This window comes from Varanus komodoensis, unplaced genomic scaffold, assembly GCF_004798865.1.
Source record: "Varanus komodoensis strain SLA01 unplaced genomic scaffold, ASM479886v1 scaffold1, whole genome shotgun sequence".
In the NCBI taxonomy this organism is placed as follows: domain Eukaryota; kingdom Metazoa; phylum Chordata; class Lepidosauria; order Squamata; family Varanidae; genus Varanus; species Varanus komodoensis.
This window is the reverse complement of record NW_025335268.1, coordinates 7,569,341-7,592,496: the sequence shown is the minus strand read 5'-3', so window position 1 is coordinate 7,592,496 and position 23,156 is coordinate 7,569,341. Positions and strand designations below refer to the sequence as shown.

Genomic DNA, 23,156 nt, shown 5'->3' with positions numbered 1-23,156 from the left:
CACTAGCAGATAGCAGTTTGCTGCTGATCTGCTACGATAAAATCCATTGGGAAAAAAAGCCCTGGTTCTGACAATCAGTTCAGTAACCTGCTGTTTTCACCCTTGCAACTTGGAAAAGCAACCAGGAAGCAGGCCAACCTGGATGGCTTATTTATGTAAGAGTGCAACCAAAAGGGGAAAAAAGAGGTTAGAAGAGTAGCTACTCAGGGAAGTGCTTTCTCAGCAGCAGCATCCCAACTATGGAATCTGCTCCCCAGAAAGGTGTGCTTGGCACTGACTCTATTCATTTGGGCACCAGGCCAAAACCTTTTTATTTGCCCAGTATTTTAATGGTTAGAATTGTTTTACTGTATCTTTTTATACATTGTGGGTCATGATTTATTCAAGTGTTACCATGGATTTTGCTGTTTTGTTTCTGTTGTTCCATTTCTCTTTTAATGTAAGCCATCTAGAGATCCTGACTAGATATAAGACAGGATATAAATGTTTTAAACAGACAGACAGACAGACAAAGCTTCATGGAGATACCACTGGCTGCACAACAGTGTTTCCACTGCCTTTCAAGCACATTGAGGGCCCCTTACACTGTACAAGGATGAAATATGTGAATTAGTCCATAATAAGGGATTCTCATGTGTGCACATGTGTATCTGCAAGATATACTCACATGTCTTACTCTTCTCATAATTCTCAATCTGAGGCATAACACACGTTCCTAGGTGTTCTCTGTATAACTGCAGTGTATTAGAGGCATGTTTATTAAACTTCCACTGATGCTTACTTATGGTAACTAGTGGTCAAAATGGCAGGGTTAAAAAGTAAGACCAAAATAAGCAAATGTTATTTAATGTATTTTAATAGCAAACTTACAGGAACAGCACAGAAGACAGACAACATTAAAAACATGTACTTGCATGTAGGACAACTTAGTTAGAAAAGTATAGTGAATGGATGAATCTACTGTATGATAAAAATGTTACAGACACCATATAGTTGCCATCAATAAGAAATTTACGTATTTTTTTAAAAAATCCAAATGCTGGCATTATCCAGAAAAGTTTGACTGGCATATTTATAATTGTTATAAACTTGAACTACTGAAATTTGTTCAATGAAATGGTTTTTGATAGCAATAATGCTTTATATGTCCCCACGTTTATATTAAAAATCCACACACAAATGAAAATGAAAAGAAGTTGCCAATACCCGATTCTGTCCTCTATTTTTCCATTTGCAACCATATACTTAGGTACCTTTTACCCCCATGGAAAAAAAATCTAACGTTCATTACTACCAATAACAGGAAGAAGAGATTTTATTTGTTTTGAGAATGACAGACCCATCGTAGTAGAATTTAAGCACGCTCTCCACGTATGCGGCGTGCTAGCTGGATATCTTTTGGCATGATTGTGACACGTTTGGCGTGGATGGCACACAGGTTGGTGTCTTCAAACAGGCCAACCAGGTAGGCCTCGCTTGCCTCCTATCGAGAAAAGAAAACAATCCAAATGTTTTAAACAGAATCCCAAACCAGTTATATACTTACACATGCTATGTCCTTCTTCTGTCTTATGATGCTGAAACAGGATGGGCAGAATGGTTCCTGTATGTATAATATTATCAATATTTACCATTCATATCCTGCCTTTCCACCAAGGAGCCCAATATGAGCTCCTCCATTTTATCTGCACACCAACCCTGTGAGATAGGTTAGGAGTACCTTAGAACTTGGGTTCCTGTGCTCTTTATGGACCATCTAACTATGTGATCTGCCTCTCTTCTAAGACCCTCTTACTGGTTCCATGCTTTGGATGGGTCATTGTTTGCCTTTAGCCATTTGTACTCTATTCACCACCACTTTTCCACTTAAAGCTCATCAACCCATCCCCAGGCTCTCACAAGCCCCTACTGGGACCTGAATCATCACCTGGAGCAGTAAGGATGCAACCCTATATATTTTTAGGTGGAAAAAGTCCTTGCATCTCCCAACATTCTCCAGCCAGCCATTCTGTCTAAAAGCATACAGGACTGCACCTAAAGCTTAACTGGCAAGATATGCTCACTGTTACATTCTCACCAATGCAATGGATCTAACTCACATGCACTGAAGGAAGTGCATGTGTGGTATACTCTTTGGTCTTACAGATCCACACCAACATGAATTTCATGTCCTTATAGTCAACTCACCTTGGACCTCCTTGTTCTACAACTGGGATACTCATTTAGCTGTCTTTTTTCAAAATAGTAATTCTCAGAAGTTTCAATAGCACACAGAAAAGGACTAAATACCCTTTGGGTCCCTTCAAACTATTATCTTAGGTGTTTTGAATCACATCTTTCACAGATCAGAAGTAGAAACAGATGTTAGAGAACTTCTGTTGAACAGATGTAAGAGATGGCAATGTCTACCCATAGTAGGTAGGTGTATTATGGGTTTTATGAAGCAACCGTACCATATTGTGCCTAACAATGGAACAGTTCCTTTGGCAACTGGCCATAATGTTGTACTCTGATTTCAGCCATCCTGCCTGCTGAGACAAATCATTTGATGGTAGAGAGCCACTTCACAGCATCTTGGTTATTGGAGATTTGACCCATCAAGCAAAGTGCAGACTATTAGCCATATATGGCAGCCCACCAGGGGCTCAATCAGTGTCTTATTCTTTAGCCATCTGCCTGGGACTTAAAGGTAGGAGCGAGGATTTCACAGGTACCCAACAGCCTATGATGAACTGCTGGGCTGCATTTATCTTTGGTAGATCTAATTCTGCAGGCTGCTCTAGACTTTGCTGAATGTTTCCATAACTGCTCTGGTTGAAACTCTGCATATATCCTGTAGAGTTATATATGGTGTTTTCCACATGCACACTTTTTGTTGCATTAAGCTTATATTATTTTTATAGTGATGAGATTTGTAAAAAATTGTCATGCAATATGCACTTCCTTTTGTACCTTTAGGACAAGAAGTAGCAGTACTATGTCATACAGAACCGGCAGAGCATGCTCATGAATTCAGGGGTTTATACAAGTCCCCAGATAGATACATCAATTCTATTTGGGACTGCTATGTAGATGATCTTATAAGCCTGTAATGTAGGGAACACTTTTCCCCAAGTACAGAAAACTAAGGGCTGCTTTCTAATGGTGACCTAGACATGGTCTCATTAATCACTCTTATAAACAGGCTTGTCATGTAGGAAATATAATTTAATTTGCTTCTTTGGACAACACATTAGAATTGCTCACATACATTTCTTTACACATACAACTCATGGTAACAATCAGGAAAGAGATCGTAAAGAGCATTTCTAAAACACAAATGCCTCCTTTATATTTATGTAGCACTACTTCACAACAATCCTAGTTCAAGTAAACGAAGTCTTGCATTTCACAAGAATGTACGAATTTCCTTCCTGGATCCACACAATCCAATATTCTGTCTTACTAAGGGGTTCAAAAATCATGTATTGCACAGAGAACCGAGGCATCCCTCCACCTCAACCATAAAGGACATATGCCAAGTTTTACACACACTTCCTACTGATGTATGTGGGGAAAGAGGAACAGTACATCATGAGTAGTCACTGGGAGTTTAATGAAGTCAAGATAGTATTAAGCTTTCTCAAACTGCATAACATATCAAAAATTCAGTACAAATACCACTCCCTACTTTGTAGCTTAAAAATATTTTCTAGATCTTCATGTTTAAAACCAAAGAATGCACATTAAGAGAATACAGAGAAAAAAATAACAATTTTGCTTTCAGTTGTGTTAGGGGATCCCAACATTCCAATTTCAACATCCAAGATTTTACTCAAGAAAGCAAATTACTTTGGGAAGATTAAACACTAGCAGTTATCTGCTCACCTACAACACATGGATAAGAACCTACCAATCACATGAAGTCCTGACTGACCATAGAAACAGCTCAACCAATAATAACATGACAGCATATGGAAGCATCCAATCACATACTCCCTCACGTACCAACAGCACAGTACTGTCAATGGCTGCTCTCTAGAAAGGGCTCTGAGTATCATTTGTGTTGGTAAAACTATACCTATGTCCTGCATAAAACAGTAGCTACTTCAATTTTTATATCTAATCTTTAAGCGAATCATAGGAAAATATATTTAGAAGCAAGTGCATGCATTACCCTACTAGAGAACACAAAGTAGTTATTTACATAACAATTGCTTATAGAGAAGTTTGAGTAGAAAACATTGATGTACATTGGAAAGAGAATGTATTTCTGATCTTTCAGACTAACTATCTGAAACACATCTATCATTAGATCAATGAAGGGGATCTCTCACCTTTTGGAAGGGCAGTTTAAACAGCAATATGACATTTACCTGCAAAGCACCAATAGCTGCGCTCTGGAAACGCAGATCTGTTTTGAAGTCCTGAGCAATTTCACGCACCAGGCGCTGAAAAGGAAGTTTGCGGATCAGAAGTTCAGTTGACTTCTGGTAACGCCTGATTTCACGAAGAGCCACAGTACCTGGCCTTTGAATGGAAAAAAAGACACCAAAGAAACAAGGTCAATAAGCCTTTTATCTTTCTCCTGAAAAACGGAGCATATGAAATTCCAAAGAAAAACTGAATGTCTGAAATGTAAGAGACATTAACATATATGTACTCTATGCAAGACAATGCTGATAAATCAGGTAAGCCTACTGTAAGAACACAAACAGATGTGAATTTTTAAAAAGACAGTCCGAAACAGAATGTTAGGAGATAGTGGGAGAGTCCAATTATAGTTTTCTTATACCCATTTTGATTTCTTTCCTTTTTAAGAGCAGGTATGGTAAAAGAGAATGAACAGAAAAATGGTCACGTTATAGCAATTACAACATATAATTTTTAATATACATACACATCTACAAATTTTGTTCTTAAAAAGTGCAAAACCTGTTATTTACCTGCTTATCTGGTGGCAGCTGCTGCCCTCTAATGGTACACTGTACACATTATATCAGTTTTACAGTAACAGCGGAGGAGCTAAACTAATTTAAATAAAGGAAAAATGATCAGGATTGGCAAGTTTTAGACGAATAGTCGAGGTGTGCTATGATACCTTGATTATTCAGCAGACTTTATTAGTGCATCCTATACTTGATGAAAGAGCATTTATTTTAAATTTAAGATTGATATTTCAATATTTTATTTTCAACTTGATATTACCAATAAAATGCATTAATTGCAATTATAGGGAATTCTACAGCTGTTTTTAAAATGTTCAGTTTAAGATATAAATTTGTTCGAAGTCAGGTAAAGAAAGAAAAGGTTGCCAAAATAATCTCGAGTGGATGCAAAAGAAAAAAAAAAGCGTTGACGTTTTCTCAAAGCAATTAGTTGTGGCTAGATCAACATTTCCGCGTCATTGAGGGCCTATTACATTTCAACATTTTCCTTCCGGTCATTTCTGTACCTGTAGCGATGAGGTTTCTTGACCCCACCAGTAGAGGGCGCGCTCTTGCGAGCGGCTTTTGTCGCGAGTTGCTTCCTGGGCGCCTTCCCACCGGTGGACTTACGGGCAGTTTGCTTAGTACGAGCCATGTTCCCGCGAAGTTCTCTTCCTTACACCTATCGGCAACATATCACCCACGCGATCACTATACAGTAGCAAGGCAGCCGGTAGGGGAGGGGGGAAACCTTTCCCAAAAATGCAGGTTTATGGGTTTTTAATTGCCTTTCCAAAAAAGACACCTCGGATGACAAGAACCACGGAAACCTTAAAACCAATTACAAGGTTACAGATCCACACCGCCAGTATCAAGCCAAAGAACAGACTTCGTGTGCGAGCACACTTGAGCTTGCAACAGAAAAAAATCCTTCCCTTCCTAGCACTGAATAGGATGGCAAAATGGTCGGAGAAACCGCCGTCCTAATTTATTTCGGAGCAAAATAAATGCCAAAGATTTAAAGGCAGCCCAGGGCTTAAAATCGGAACGATGCAGCAAAGATTAGAGGGCGATTCCGACACGACACACAAGGAACAGCTCTTATCCCCACCTCCCTCCCTCCCGTGGGCTACAAAAAAAGTGCCAATAATTGCTGAAAACGCCGGGGGACGTGCCACTGATTTATAGCTAGCATTGAGCAAAAAGCAACACACACACACAAAATCCGTTTGAAAACAGAAAGAAAAATAGGGGGGAAGCACGGACTAAAAGCCTTAAAGTGCTCTCCTGCAAAGAAGCCCTCGTTTCCCCCGAAGCTCAGCCGCGCGGGCAAACGCAAACAAATGGAAGCCGTACCTAAGTCCGGCTTTATGCCACAAAAGGTGGGGGAGAAAGTCAGATTTTAAGGGCAAGAAAGCAACCAACTTTTTGGGGGGCTGGTTATTTCGGTGTTGCGGGAGTCCCGCCTATACAAACGCCAGTCCTAAGGCTGCCTCGCTCCCAAGCGCCTCTCGCTGGCAAACTCATCCCCAACAAAATGGAAACAATCACGAAATGCAGCCCTGGTCCCTTTGCAGGGAGAAAGAGCGAGAGAGACGGAGGGGGGAAATAAAATAGCAACACAACAATACCTGAAAACCCTATCTATCCCCCCGAAGCTTCAAACTATGCGGGGTCCGACGGACCACGGGAGAGAGGAAAAGTTTGGACTCGGAATCACCCCAAATCTCATAGGGTTCCGATGCTTTCCTAAACACATTCCTTGCCTTTTTATTGTTTTTATGCAATCGGGGGAAAATATGGTCGGTGACCAGAGAAAAGAGACAAGATGGTGAAGCTGAGCAACAACTGTGGGGAACAGGGGAAGGCAGGCAAGGAGTTTCCCTGGGCTGGCTACTGGCTCCAGTTTGCAGCCGCTTTCCAGCTCCGATCCAGGGCGACGAGGGGCCGAACTGATCGGCGAGGGGCTGGGGAGGAGGACAGTGAGGGTTTGGGGTGGGGGCGAAGGCAGTAGAGGGGGTCCACGGCCGAGCAAAGTGGGGTTGGGGGAGCCAAGGAAAGGAGCAGTCCAAGCCGCACTCGGAAAAGCGGAGAGAGAAAAGGGGACGCTCCTGCCCCCCAACAGCCCTTCCTGGCCCCCCAGAAGTTTGGCAGAGAGGTGAGAGGGTAACCCGGAGGAGTCCCCAGCCGGACTGGGGGTCGCGGGGGCTCCTAGCAGGCGAGCGGGCGACTTACCCCCCGTCCGCTGAGACTGAGCGCGGCTGCCGAGCAGGCAAGGAAGAGCGAGGAGGCGCTAAAGCGGCTGCGGACGACGGCGGCTGAGAGCACAATTGAAAGATGGCTGACTCGTGAGGGCCGTCTCCGCCGCTCGGCCACGCCCCGTGCCCGCCCAGGCCGCGCCCCCTCCTGGCCCACCCGCCAATGGCGCACAATGGAGGGAAGGGGAGGCCACGCCCATCCCCCTTCCTCCCTGCCTACTCGCGGCTTCCCGCGGCCGCCTCTGTGTGTACAAACACAAAAGACACGCCGCGCGCGCCACAGAGGCAGAGAGTGAGTGGGATTCCCCTTTGCCCTCGTTTTTCCTTCTCCGGCTTTCTCCCCTCGTGCCGTGAGGATCAGCCTAGTGGCCGCGGGTGGGGTGGGGAGCAGCTCGAGGTCCGCTTCAACGACCAACGGTCCGGCGGGAGCAGCCCCAACTGTCAAGAACCGGCGCGAGGTTAGGCCAACGGTTTCTTCCTTACTACAGTTAGGGCACAATCCTGGGCAAGCTTAGACGGGAAAAAAGGCCTACATCTCCCAGCAGGGGTCTGCTGGGAGTTGTAGGCCTTTTATCCCCTGTCTAAACTTGCGCCTTTGGTAACTTATTAAGGGGAGGTGAGGAGACATGTGCGCTCCCCTCACCCCTACCTCAGGCCAGTTCAATTCCAGGTGAAAACATAGTTTAAGATGGTCCAAGCATTCCCGGACAAGCCTGAGAGTCTGTCCTGCTTCACAGGTATCCCTTGACTGAACTCTCAAAGGATGATTGCTACCTGAAAGGCCAGAGGAGTTTAAACCACAGAGTTTGTCACTTGCTGGTGGATATGATAGTGGGGTGACTACAGAAAGATTTGAGGTCTAGAAAGCTGATGAAGAAGAGGGATTTGGGGTCCCCCCCCATGAGGTTGTGTGGAAATAAGACAAATTTCCTTTTTAGTTTTGCTTGATCTTGTTCTAAAAAGACCTTTAAAAGACATAGTTGATGGGGACCTATAGAAAGTTCCATATAATTTTATCAGTTAAGAAGAGAAACATTTTTCAAGAAATCTGTTGATTGGCTGCAATTGAACAAGTGGTAAGAAGAAGTTAGGTTAATGCACAGGTGGAACTTACCTTCATAAAGTCCAGATGCAGGATTTTTGCTCCCCTGGAAATTCTTCAGTTTGAATATAGTAAAACACACTAAAAATTAAACCCCTTGGTTTTGCTAACCTGTGTTTTCACTTGCCCTATGCAGATAGATCTTGCATCAAAAAATTGGTAGGTTAGAGCACAGTCCTACATCCTGTGCCTTCAATGCATGTGAGCCTCCAGACTTGGAGGCTTATGTGCATCCTATGTATAGAACAAAAGCATTGCACCAGGTATTTTATCTAGACTACTGATAATGCACTGGGGAGAGAGATGGAAGGAGGCTGGGACACCAATAGGAATTGGTAGGATTTTGCAGCTCCAGTTTCTTCCCATTCCTGCCATGTCTCCCCTCTCCAAGGCCCAGTTGTATCCTGTGGGAGAAACTGGTATAATTCTTTCTGTGCCACCTGAAAGGGGCACTGGGCAGGGGCTTGGCTTTTGGAGTTCCAGCTCCAAGGTTGCAGGATTTCAGAGATTCCAAATAATCCTACATCTTCCTAGATGATGCCAGGGGCTATAGAATTGCACTGTTACTCTTTTCATGTTCAGTTATCCATTGCTGCAACTAATACTGAGACTTCTTGACATTTCAAATATTATAAAGATTATGATTGTATTACTGGCCCCAAAGCTAAAAGCATTGCAGGTAGTGAAGACAATAAAAATAATGTCTATTTTCTATTTCTACTAATGCTTATTTTCTACTTTCTAAATTGACAGCATGTTGCCTTTGAGATTAGTAAAATCTAAACATGAGCCAAGCTTGGCTTAATGTTCTGGTAACATCTGTTGGATGTCGCCAATCCTACCCTTCCAGTTATGCACACACATACTGCTATGAAACAAACACCTCTTGCCCGAGAAGCTGTAGTGTAGCTTCATTGACTTAGTGACTTACAGATGTGTTGGACTATAATTATGGGAGTTGTAGTGCAACACATCTGCAGGGCCCCAGATCGGAGAAGATAGTGCAGTGAGAGAGTGGGGATTTAGGAGGAAGCAGTTGAAAGGGCATGAGAAAATGAAATTCTGGATGGATGGGGCTGATTGCCAGAAACACTTTTCACCATCTCCATCACAGTAAAAGGCTGTGTGATTTTTTCCTCTCAGCTTTGAAACTGGCAGCATCATTTTCTTGTCTTCATAACTTAGAGACCAGAATATTGGTGTGTGCTCTACAAGAGATGGAAAGGAACTATGCTGGATCAGACCAAATGTCTATCCAGTACAACATTCTGTTCAACTACTGGTCAACCAGTTGGCCAATGGGAAACCCACAAGTAGGACAGGAGAGTAATCCTACCGTGCCCTTCATGCTCCCCAGCAATTGGTGTAGATAGGGATACTGTTCTGATACTGAAAGCAGTATTTAAACATAAGAACTAAATTGTTGGTAGTCTTATCCACCAAGAATTTGTGTAACTCCTTTTAAAGCCATCCAGATTGGCAGTCATCACTAATATCTTATGGTAGTGAATTTCATAATTTTAGCTATGTGCTGTGTGAAGAAGCACTTCCTTTCACCTCTTCCAGAACTCTCAACAGTTTGCTTCATAAGAAGCATGAAGGTTCATGAGAGAGAGAGAAAAGTTTCTAAATCCACTCTGTTCATACTATGCATAATTTTGTACACTGCTATGTCTTTCTTCTCTTGTCTTTTCAGGTAAACAACCCAGATGTAACTTTTTCCTCACAAGGAAGTTACTTCAGCCTCTCACTCTTTTAGGGCACAGTCTGAATGTGCATGACCTGCAGACTCCTCCCATCCTGAAGCAGCACTTTGGATGCAGTGAGGTGGGGGATAAAAGAGGCTGGAGTGTTGTCAGGCCCCATTATCCTCATCTCCCCCAGAATAGTCTCTTTGCCTCTTCTCTGAGGTCTTGGAGAAGCCAATCTTGGAGTCTTGGAGAAGTCTTGGAGAAGCCAGTCTGGGAGAAGCCAGATGAAGGGGGTGGAGAAGGGGGATCTGAGTGTCAGGCATCTGGGGATCTGAAACATCCTATGGTTCTCTAGAAGCTAACTAAGGGCTATAGCATAAGTCTACTTATTGTCCTTTTCTGTGCTTTTTCCAGCTGAACAAATCATTTTTAGATGTGATGACCAGACATGTACTCAGTATTCTAAGTGTGGTTGCACCATAGGTTTCTGTAAGGGCAATGGAAGGGTTTTTAAAAACTTCTAATTATTCTTAATATGGAATTTGCTTTTTTCACAGCATCTGCATACTGGATCAACATTTTCACTGAGCTGTCCTCCACAACCCTTGGAACTCCTTCTTGATCAGTCACCACTAGCTCGGATTCCATCAGTTAATATGTGGTGTATGAAATTGAGAGTCTCCCCACATACAAGATGTGCCCCAAAAGTCATGAGAATGAAGTTCCTATGCTCGAGAAGGGCTCTGTGAAGGGAGAAGCTGGCCAAGGTCACTTGGGGTGGGATACCAGATATACGTTAGAACACTGATCAGTTGCATTCCAGCCTTGTCGGAGTTGAGACATTCTTTTTTTGTGACACACTGTTCAAGTGCCTCGTAATGAGTGAGTTTGGAGCAATGGTACGTGATAAAATTTTGTGTGAAATTGGGGAAAAGTACATCAGAAACTTTGGAAATGATGAGGAAACCTTATGGAGAGTCTGTGCTATCATCTGCACAAGTGTACTGATGGCACAAAGCCTTCAAGGAAGGACGAGAAGGTGTTGAAGACAAACAATGATCAGGACATCCCTCTTCGTCAAAAAAGGAACAGAATGTGGATGCAGTGAGGTCTGTTTTCAACCATGAGCAATGGCTCACTATCAGAATGATTGCAGAAGAAATGAGAATTAGCAAGTCAATTGTTCATGAAATCGTGACTCAGGATTTGAATATGAGAAAAGTGTGTGCAACACTTGTTTCAAAGAACTTGTCACCTAATCACCTCTCCCCTGATGAGAACACCGTCAACTCATTTGCCAAGACCTGTTGGCCCATTTGGAAAGAGAGCCTGATTTTTTGAGTCGAGTAATCACAAGAGATGAATCCTGGGTGTTTGAGTACAATCCCAAGATGAAGAAACAAAGTTCAGAATGGCATACGTCCTCGTCACCTCACCCCAAGAAAGCTTGAACAAGCAAATCAAAAGTCAAATCAATGATTTTTTTTTAGGATCCATAAGCAATTTGTACCTACTGGTCAGTGATTTTACCTGGAAGTTCTTGGTTGCTTGAGACAAAGAACTTTTTGTGTGCATCCTGAGATTGGTTCAACTTGAATCCTTCATCACAACAACACACTGAGTCACAGTTCTTTGGCTGTCAGAGAATTTTTGGCTGGAAAACACATCATAGTGCTTCGCCATCCACCCTACAGCCCTGACTTGGCTTCTTGTGATATTTCATCTTCCCAAAGATGAATAGTTTGAAAGGCCACCATTTTGGTAGTGTGGATAACATCCAAAGAGCTACTATGCAGGCTCTGAACACCATCCCACTTGAAGACTTCCAGGGATGCTATGAGAAATGGAAAAATCACTGGGAGTGTTGTGTACACTCACAAGGTGCATACTTTGAAGGAGACAATGTTCAATTGTAAAAAATTTTAATACAAGAATTTTTAAAATATTCTCATTACTTTCTGAACAAATCGCTTGCATTATACTTGCTTATGATGAACTGAAATTGCCATTTTGATGCACATTCTCTCAGTCTAAAGAGATTCTTTTCACGTTCTTCACAGTATTGTTTTGACCACCTTAAATAAATTGTTTTTACCAGAAAATGGTCCCCTCCCAATTTCAGAGATTTTATGAATAGGTCAAAAAGTACTGTTCCCAATACAGATCTTTACAGATCCCCACAGTTTGCATCCCTCCATTTTGAGAATTCATCATTTATTTTTCTTTATGGACCTCTCATTCCATGATAATTAAGCTTGGTGAGGGGTCTTTGGCGAGGGATTTTTGTCAAGTAAACAGTGTCCACTGGAATACCTCTGTCCACATGTTCATCAACACACTTAAAATATTTATTGATATACACTAAAAGGTAGTAAGACAGGGCTTACTTGTGAAATCACGTTGATTCTCTTCCAGAAGGACTTGACGTTCTATATGCTTACTGATTTTATCTTCAACAATGCTTAGTACACAGTGGAACACAGTGGAGTGGGATTATCAAAAGCACCATAAGTAATGGAAGCAGTGTGTTTTAGACCCCAGCAACCTAATGAAAATTTTCAAGGTGTTTGTCATGTAAATCCCCTAAATGATCTCAATATACCTGAGAGAGGATATTCCCAGAAGGAGAGCTGCTAGCTCTATCAATTAGAAGGCATTTTCCAGCAATTTCATCTTTTTCCCTAAATAGATTTGCTGCAGTAAGGAAATGGATAAAAGGATTGGTGGTAAAACATAGGAAGGTTGTAGTGAAAGATGACCTTAACTAGATAGGTCATCCTTTCCTTTCAAAATTCTGGGAATGAGATCCAGTGATGGGCTTACAAAAGGCCTCATCAGGAAGGACTCTCAGTCATCTTCCCTCTGTCTAGATTGCATTCCATAAGATCATCTATGAGCATCTGAATGAATCAATATATCAATTTGTTCTAAAAAGGAATAGAAAGGGATGTTTCTTCTGATGTTTGTTCTGCTACTTTGGAAAGCATTTTCCATGGAAACTCACCAAATCCTGTTAGCTCAAGGCCATCATTGTGGGATCTCTGCTTTCAGAACCGCAGTGTCTGGGTTCAGTTAATGAGATCTTGCAGATCCCTTGTATTCACAAGGAGCCCACTATATGGATAAATCTCAGAAACTGGAGTTTAGCAGCTTGCCTAGTTTAACTATGAAGAAGTATGTAGCAGTCTCCTCCCAGCATGACATGGGCAAGAGGAGATAATATATGAGCTGGTGAGACAAGACCTGCTGTCTCTGAAAAAACAATGAGGGGGGCGAGATAAACTCTTCATTACATGAACACACTTCCTTGACATTGAGAATGTTCATACCCAGAAGCTCCACTTTGTCTGCCCTCCAAGCTAAGCTGTGAACTGTAGAGGAGAATGTGTGTTTATTGATACTGTTTATCGACCTAACAGCTTATTTGCACTTATCCTCCAGATAGATCTTCCTAGTGAAGACAGTTTGTATATTTCATTTCAAGCAGATAAAAATTGTGATCTTGAATTAAATTGTAGGTATTGTCCAGTTAAACTGGTAGAGCAAATAATCTTAAATATAATATTCTGACTTAACATTTGTAAATTGGCCTGAAAATCTTTTATTTTCAATATCTAAAACTCTTTGAACAATATTAAAGTAAATTGAGAACAGATTTTTTTTTTTTTACTGTGAAATAAATCATAGCTGATATTGTACCTGAGAAACCAAGGTCACTGGAAAGAAATCAAAAGGATAAAAAAGACTACAAAGAGATTTCATAGTTGGACCTGTGGTAGATATATAGTAACAGTTATGTTTAAAGTAACTAGAAATAGTCTAAAACAGCTATGTCAGGCCAGGCATCAATCCTGCAAAAACTTCCATGAGTTCTGAATTTGAATTTTTTTTCAGGAGTAAACTTTGCATAATACATTTATCTCTATGTATTTTGTAGAACATTCATTCATAGTCCTATAACCAAGGCTCAAGCTGAATGGGTAATTATGATGAATTCAGAGAAACCTTTATTTTCACATATAGACTGAACAAGTCTTGCTATTGAAACAATCTTGAGCCTTAGGGTAAATATGAATGAGTCACCATTTATTAAAAATAAGAATAATCCAAAATCAAATAATTAAACTAAGCAAACCATTAGAATTTAAATATAGCTCATATATAGCTCGTATTTGCCATGTGGTATTGCTTGTTGAAAAAAGTACAAGAACTCCAAAACTCAGCATACAGACTCAATTTTACGCACACATTGAGAGTAAATATGAGTGAATTCAGTAGTACATATTTACAAATAAATCCATATTTGTTGCTAAGCTGAAAATCAGAGTTTTCCATTGGAAACCATCAGAGCCCCCCCCCCCCCAATAAAAAAGTCATCAAGGCAAGACTTGGGGAAAATGTCTAAAACCCCATCCAGCAGAATGATCAAGAGCATCCTCAAATGCAACAGGGAGGGCTAACACTATTCAGAAGCAGAGTAAGGCATGTTACCTGGGCATGTCATGAGCAGAGCCAGCTGGAGCTGGGGGTCAGACTAGATGGCCCAGGAGGCACCTTCTGACTCGCTCTGTTTCTATGTTACCTTCTAAAGAGTCAGGGAAGGGTGCCCTGTAAAAGCATTCAGAATATAAATGTACATAACTGCACAGAACAGGAGACCTCTTTGTCCAGTCTTGGCTAGGTGGAAAGGTTGTAAGAGCGATGGTAACAAAAGCCACTAGGAAGTCAAGTGTTCCATTACTCTGCCCTGCTTTTTTCACAGTGCAGGTCATTACCACCAAAATGAGTAAGCCAGTTGCAGTTCCAAAAATGGACTGTTAAATAGATTGGAAAAGATGGAGGAAAGGCTTTAACTGTGAAACCTAGAGCTGGTTTGGCACTATTGGTATTCCTGGTCATGTGAAGGTCCGCTGTCCTACAGATGTTCAAGCCGTATATACAGAAGCTAGGAGAGCATGCAGTGTAATGGGGCGAGCAGGGCTACTTTGTGTGGTACCACTTTCATGAGTTGCCCTTTCCCTGACACCTGAATAGGCTTTACCCTTTCCCTGACACCTGAACAGGCTTTATATCTCTAATGTCTGATAAAAGGAGACAACTTGTGAGTTTCAAAACATGGAAGGACAATTCTGCTTGAAGCAGCATTACCCAATCCCTAATATTTACATGGCCCAGTGGTCACAAGGATATTCTGGAGGAGAAAGTAATAGCTCCGCCAAAGTAGAGTACATCCCATATAACCTCTCCTACACTCCCCAGCTTTTTGCTATGCATTTGTTCTGCATTTTGCACTGCTTGTATTACAAGGCACTGGGGTGGAATATATAAAGAGGATGGTATGTCTAGTTACAACATTCAAATTCTATAGCAATAGGATTCTAATATTCATTACATGGCTAATTTAAGTAGTTAAGGCAGAGGAAGAGAAGGGACCAGGGCTATTCCATTGGCTCTACAGAGCTATCTGTGTATTTCTACAGCATAGAATGGCCAGATAAATTACCAAGGAGAAAAGATAGTGAGAGTGAATTGCATAGAATTTGCATCTGCTTATATATGTGTGGATTTATAATTATAATTTCTAATTATTTAGAAATAATTGAAATAGGAATGCAGTACATCTCATCATAGTGCAGAAGACTTACCAGGTGATGTATGTGCTTGCCTATTCAGTCAGCTGTTCAGATAGGCAAAACTTTTTATGGTTCTTCATCATTAAACATTTATATTGTTAATTTATATTATTCTATTGAAGTTTATTTATGGTTGTGAGCCGCCCCGAGGCTTCGGCGAATGGGGCGGCATAGAAGTCTCCTAAATAAATAAACAAACAAACTGGAAGTTCCCAAGGCAGCCCTTCCAACAGAGGGCTATCCTATGCAAGGGAAGACATATGGCCTGTGCCACAGACATGATTCTCTATTTAAAAAGGCAAGAATTACTCCAGTCAGCTGGTTTGTGAAGGCAGCAAAACTAAATCCAGCTTTGCCTATTCTTTTAAACAACTAATTGGATGTTCTAACATGGAAGTTCCATGAGTATCTTGCTTTTTATATATCATACTGTGATGAAGGTAATGACCTCTGTGTGTTTCACTGGATCTGCAAGCCTGTTTTCCTCATTAAGCAAGTGAAGCTTCCTTTTTAAAGCAATTTGGCATTCATAATAGCTGTTTTGAAGTAGTTATCCCTCCCCTTAAAATTGTTGGAACTCCTTATATGAGCAAAATTACTAATTGAGAATTGTCTTCCACACTTGGATTCTTTAAGAGTCCTTATGCTGTTGCTGCAGTCTGTTGTGATCGGTTTTGCTTCTGTTAATTCAATATTGAAAAACATGTTACAGCATGTTTCACAATGAATGTATTTACAGTGAGCATGGCAGACATATGACTTGAACCAAAGTTTCTCAGACTGAGATTCAATATTCACCGGGCAACAGGAGTGTTTTGAGAGTAAAATAATGTTGAACAGATTGCAAACACTGTGAAAACATAGGCCACAATGCAATGCAGAATGAATACTGAAATCTCAAACAATACTTACTTGGGAGTAAGTTCTTTGAACACAGATCTATGTGGGATTCCAGGCTATGTTTACACACAATGACCCAGTTTTCATGTCACATGGAGCTATTTCTGGATTATTTAACAAGGAGAAGTGGAGCATAAGTCATGCATGTGTTATTTCTCATTAGAATTAACAGCCCAGGAAAGCCCTGTGTCTGGGTTATTTCATGATATATAAACTCAAAAACACTACATTGAATTAAGCCAAGAACAAATCATGGGTTAACTGGGGCTTGTTTAAGCATAAACAACCTAGGGTTTCCAGGTTTTGGAGCTATGTAGCAATGGCATGTTCCTCAGTTGTTAACTGATATCAGAAATGGTTCACATGCCCCTCTGCTTCCTCAAAAGCTCGACATGATGTGCCAATGAGGTCAATAGTATGACTTGAATCCATATCCACTGGGTAACAGTAAATAGTAGGAAAAACTTCCTGTGATAGGAATGGACAACTCTGGCTTAAGTTAGTATGTTTTACAAAGAGCATGTGTGGAAATCTTTTCTTTTGTGCTTATAGATGCTGTTAAAAATAGTATGAAGAAGCAAGCTAGTTCTCAAACAATCTGTACATCTCCAGTTTATATTACTTACCATTGTTATTAAAATCTTGTAATAACAGTATATGAACATTAATATATGATACATAATAATTATGGAACCATAAATAAAAATAGATAATGACTGAGATCTAGAAAAATGCATTAGATTAATTTTGTAATTCCCTGTTTTTTCCATTATCTATGAATAAAGGGCTTTCTTATGGTATTTGAAGGTAACATGCTTGACCCTTAAAAGAAGCTGTCATTCAATGGGAACTTACATTTTGCTATTGTGGGAACTGATACAACAGACTTTAACATAAACACCAGTGTCTTAGATAGCAAGTAGTGTGATTAGTTCAGCTGATTTTGAGTTAGTAAATACAGCTATTCTCTCAACCAGCTATGCCAGTTCTGCAGACTGCACCTGATTCATGGTAATGTAGCAGGTTGCAGCTGCCAGGTAGTATAGTAGAATAATCACAGCACTTGCTTCAGACAGGATGTTAATATTGCTATGCTGTTACAAGCCACTGCTGTACTGCCACAGCTGAGCAGCAAAGGGACCCAGGATCTAAGCATTTATGAGACATGTTTCTTCCCTAATATATTTTTTCCCTTGACATCACACAAATACAGGAAAGGGTGAGATCTTTGAAGCAAGAGCTGGAGGACCACTGTTAAAATCAGTGAGATCAATCAGTGGTGAAATCATCACCATGAGAACTGATCTTACCTGTTTATTTGCATTACTTCACCAAAGGAAAACTGGGGTGAAAGGTGCAGAGGACTTTCTGGTAGACATCTCTTCCTAAAGAATCAAAATTCCCGTTTTGCTTGGCTCAGGGTGAACCCATGTCAGCAAAAGCTCTTGAGATTTGGTATATGCATATGTGAGAGGTCACGTTGTTAGTATGGTTAAGCCAGGACAACTCTGATGTCCCTTAGAACACACGGAAAGCCAATGGCCACTTATGGGATCTTAACTTCTTACCCAACTGAACCAGTAATGTACTAAAGACTACTTAGGGCCTTTCAGCTGTAATCATTGTAAAGATAGGTATTTTATCAGTACTGCTGTATCCCTAAAGCAAAGTAAAGGCACTAGCTGAAGTTAAACTCTCTGAAGCATATGGATTACTCTCCCATTGAAATCAATGGAGCTTGATAACTACTTAACTTTTGCTGGTTCATGCTTCAAATGTTCAAGGAATAAGACATGATTGCTGCTTTCTATTTAAAAAAAATGTTGCAACCTTAAAGGTACACACAAGAGCTCATCTGTGCTCTTGTGCAAGCTCTATTCATTTTAACGTCATTTGCACCAACATGTTCCTGGTGGCTTTTGCACCTTCCTCTTACCTTTTAGTGAAACTATTTTGATCTCCGTTCTGCTGGCCAACAACAAAAAGTAATGGAGTGAAAAGGAAGGTTTTATAGTCACACCTCTTTCCTGAGCTTTCTTTGATGGTGCAACTTGGAGTCACTGAGAATGGTTCCGTCTGCACCCTGTCATTCTTCAGATCCTTCCTGCTGCATAAATAGTATTGCGAATGCCTCATTATTTATGGAGCACACTTGTATCCTGCCCTCCCTCCAAGACTGGCAGTATACTGCACCTTCTCATTTTATGTGAGGCATGTCAGGCTGAGAGAGGACTTAACTGACTCAGAGTCAAAAAGTTAACCTTCAAGAATAAGCTGGGTTTTTGAATCTGAGTTGTCCTGGTCTCAAACTCTGCTAATTTCTTACAACAGGCAGTTTTTGAAATCGTTTAATGTTGAGCTTAAAGGCCCTTTTCAGATCCTGATTGACAGGGAGTGTACCTAAGTCAGAATCAAGCTTCCAGTTTTACAGGTTTGAGACTTTATACTATTCTCTACTTAGATCTGTCCCCTGTACTCTTGTGTAGGTAGTTCCAGTTTGCCATGAACATGTATTCTAGGTCAGCCACTACCAGGATGATGTGGGTGGCGTTTCAGTCACTTGGGAATTACTCCCAGCTACTGGAAATGCAACTTGTGACAAAGGAGGAGCTTGCAAATCAGCTCTCCTCCCACTGGCAAAACAAGGAAACATTTCTAGTGAGTCTCTCTCTCTCTCTCTCTCTCTCTCTCTCTCTCTCTCTCTCTCTCTCTGTGTGTGTTATATTTTACTTCAGGCTCTTCGGCTGATCATCTCAGTCACCACATCATTAACTCTGATTTGCAAACTTCGCGTGATTGCACATAGTGTCAAGCTCTGTTCAGGAGGCATATCATAAGGCCATTTGATGCTTGTCCTCCCATTCCCTACATGTTTTAATATTCCCAGAACTCACTGGCAGCTCCTAGAGATGCCCTCAAGATACACTGCAGCCTATATGTTCGTATTTAGATTGAGGATGTTGGCAAGGTTGTTAATGCTCAAATGCTAATAATTAGGCAGACCAGAATCCCATCCATCCTTGCTTATAGATTTAGTAATGTTGCACTGTGGCTATCTACAAGCTGTAATTAAACTCAAGCAAACTGGGAAGGGTGAGAAAAAGAGTAGTGGAAACTTACTTTGTCAACTCTTTTCTTCTTCTTTGGCTCTAAGTTTCATTCATAGCAGATCCAAAATAATATAAGCAAGGTAACATGTAAGGAAAGGAAATGCCTTAATAAGGCCATGATGATAGAACAGGATAAATTTTAGAAAATACTTTCTGATAAAATTATTTCATTTTATTTTTCTGTTGCCTATGCTTGAATATGTCAGGGTCTACAAGGTTAAGAGAATATTCCTAATCATGTTAAGATGGAAAAAAACCTACAACTCCTAGCCATAACCTAGCATATGGTGGGAGTTATGTTTGTCTGATCATACCCCAAATGTCTGAATTGGGCTCTAGTCTAATAAGCTACCTACTGTGGACTCAGGGCACAGGTGGAAAAAAACGCTGTGCAGCAACAGCCCTTGGGATTGGAAAACAATGAATTTTCTGGATTGGTCAGACTTGCTATAAATACCAGGAGTCTAGCTTCTTTCCTTTGCCTAGACAACATAGCCTGTAGCATTCTACATAAAGAGCCACCTCACTTCTTGGGGTTGGTAAGCTGGAAAACATACCCTTCATATCCCAGCTTGGGTATGGTTGGCTGGCTTTGACACAGTATTAATCATCTATATCACCTTTTTATCGATAATTTTTATGGCATCTTATTTCACCAGCTCATTGGGTAAGGATTATGGAAGTTGTACTCCAATACATCTGGGGGAAGGTTGTAGTACAAAGTAGTTTTAGTCAGTATTTTATTAATTTTATCAAAAATCATGAGAGACATATAATTATTAGTAGTATGATTTTGAAGATAAGAAACGGAGAATTACATAATATTACTTGCCCAGGCACACTCAGATGTTCAGTAGCAATCTGAGAGCTGAAGGACAGTTACTTCTATGGATGGAAAAAAGCTACACATGAAAGGATCTAGAATGTGAAGATCCAGGTCCAAACACATGATCCAGTAGAAGTACATGGTGTCTTTCTTTTCATTTTCAAAGTATATTAACAGCCACCATCTCCTCTCAAGTACCTATTTTTCCTGTTTTATATAAAGAATCGGATTGAGAGGTAATGACTTGTGTAACTGAGGTGGGATCTGAATCCAACTACTTTGTCCATTAAAGTATAAAGTAAAGCTTTATAATAAAATGAAACACAGGTCAACTGTTTTGTGAATGGCTACTGTTAGTACTATGATTGCTAGTGTCTGCTCTGTCTTCATGTCTTCTCTGTTTGCAACCCATCCATCCACCCACACACCAAGCCATGCATATATATTTCAATAACTAAGGTTAACTATGCATCCAATGAAGTGGGCCATAGACCACATCATCAGATGCATGTAGTGCCATTTCTGAAAATAATTTTTGTGCAATGCATAAAGCTACAACAAAAACAATAAACAAAAGTCATTTACATTGCATAAAGGTTACGTGTATTGGTTGGACTTTATATACCTGTGTATTATGTGTATATAAGGAAATATGGTCTATATACATACATTTCAACAAAGGCAAGCCAAATGTACCTATATTTATCCATGTGTAGGTGGCATCTAAATACCACCCATTCAAAACTGAAAGAGTCAACAGACTCCAATCCTTTGCTTTACTCGTATTGGGATAAACACTGTTTATCCTTCCAGTGTTGAAATGTTAGACATGTAGCTGTCATAAGGGTTCAGGAAATCCATTTATGTCGTTCTTGGTTAGATTCCAAGAGGCAGGTTGATAGTTGAATAGAAAATGTACATATATAAATATTAAACAGTTTTCTAATACATATTTTCCATATTATAACCTCCTTCCAAAAGGACGCTGTCATGCATTGCCAAAACATATGTGTGAAGGAAGCATTATTTGTATCACATCCGCAGAAGTTAGCTGATTTATCCAGGCCTTTATTGAAAAGACATTGTATTGTAGAATATACATCAAAAGAAGATTTCCTGGATAAGATGTAAACTAAGATCTACTGACATTTCCAAAATTTATGTTTATGCAGCCTTCCACTGGTTAAGTGAAACAGTGCGGTCTAATTCATCGTTCCATTCTTGCTTAAGGCCCTGTGTATCATTTTTGTTCACCATCAATAACTACTTATGCAACCATATTGTAGGTTGATATATCTGATTAGCCTTAATCAGTAATTCCAAAGGGGAGGAGACTCTGAGGCAGCAAAAGCTGCCAGACCAAAGATGGATTCTAAGGATTCCTTCAGTGGAACATATTGGGACGTCACCATTGAGGGCAAACCATATTTTGCACAGAATGGGAAATCTCAGAAAGTTATCATCAGTTTCCACTAACTGATCCTGTGTGAAAATCTGTTTAAGCATCCTGATTTGCCATATGAATGTTTTCTTCCTTATTTTTAGTTCTAGGTTTCCTCATAAGGTTAATTTGCCATGGGAAAATGGATCAAACTGCAGCCAATGCGCTATTGCGTGCCACACCTCTCTTACTGCTGCAACTGCAGGAGGTACGCAATCTATTTTTGCATTTTGAAAACCACGTGCAATCCATTTGGGCAAAGCGTACAGACATGGGGACTGCAAAACTGACCAGGGGAAAACCTAATGTAGGCAGAGAGGACCAAAATTTAGTGCAAATTAGAAGAAACGCTCAATGAAGTAGAATGACTTCAGAGAAACCAAATCCTTTCTTTTCAAAGCTATTCCTAGGACAGCAGAACTCCATAAAATTCACTGAACAAAGCATTAAATTTTTGGGAATATTGTCTAAGTATAAAAAGAAGAATCCTTCCATTGTCTGGGAGGCCATAGGATTCTTCTTGAGATCCTAGTAACCTGGAGCTGAGATTTTGGAGGCCAAACCCCTGCCCTGCCCCCTCACAGAAAGAACTGCACCAACTGATTTTGCTAAGGTTACAACTGGTCCTTGGAGTGGGGAAAGGGAGGTTTGCTTGTGGGGGGAGGAGGGGAGGAAGTTGGGGCTGTGGAGTTATGCTTATTAAAATCAGTGCTCCAGAATCCTTTGCTCCCCTTCTTTGACACTAAATCTAGATGGCCAAAAATGCCATTTAAGAAAATGAAAGGGTGCTAGGTGTGGCAGAGATTGCTGTTGCATCTCAGCGCTGCATTGGATGTTTGTAAGCCTCCAAGTTGCATACACATTAGATTACACAAAACTCATCATGTTTTTTTTACTTTTAACTAGGTATCTGGTCTTGATATTCTTGCGCAATTTGGCTTCTGAATAAATATTACTACTGCTAGGGTTAATATTACATAGAACTCCCTATTTTCCATCAGCAAAGTGACTAGTGTGGTATATGACCTGGTGTAGATGTGGAAGACCCAGGTTCTAATCTTCACCCAGCTGTCAGTGTGGTCTTGGAAAAATAGTTTTTCAGGCTCAGGCTACCTCACAGGGTTGTTGGGAAGAAAAATGAGGTAAGAATTATCAAGCACTTATTTAATAGAAAAGAGCCATGAAATTGATCCTTAACTGGAAAATATTTTGTAGTTTTGATCTTAACATAGTGTTGTTGCAGAAGCAACATATCCTTTATGTTCCTGCAGTACAATGTAGCACAGTG

At 40.6% G+C, this 23,156-nt stretch overlaps 2 protein-coding genes across 2 annotated transcripts; one reads left to right on the top strand and one right to left on the bottom strand.

The window, feature by feature from the left end:
- Positions 1–838: 838 nt before the first annotated feature.
- On the bottom strand, positions 839–7,257 carry LOC123026273 (histone H3.3A). The gene is made up of 4 exons (XM_044435740.1): positions 7,143–7,257; positions 5,435–5,589; positions 4,356–4,509; positions 839–1,483 (listed from the first exon to the last, which is right to left on the bottom strand). The coding sequence occupies exons 2-4, from the start codon at positions 5,560–5,562 to the stop codon at positions 1,355–1,357; spliced, it is 411 nt and encodes a 136-aa protein (XP_044291675.1). The 5' UTR covers positions 5,563–5,589; positions 7,143–7,257; the 3' UTR covers positions 839–1,354.
- A 71-nt stretch (positions 7,258–7,328) lies between these two features.
- On the top strand, positions 7,329–11,669 carry LOC123033590. Its single transcript, XM_044450277.1, has 3 exons — positions 7,329–7,623; positions 9,964–10,094; positions 10,516–11,669. The coding sequence occupies exons 1-3, from the start codon at positions 7,329–7,331 to the stop codon at positions 10,705–10,707; spliced, it is 618 nt and encodes a 205-aa protein (XP_044306212.1). The 3' UTR covers positions 10,708–11,669.
- The last annotated feature ends 11,487 nt before the right edge of the window (positions 11,670–23,156 follow it).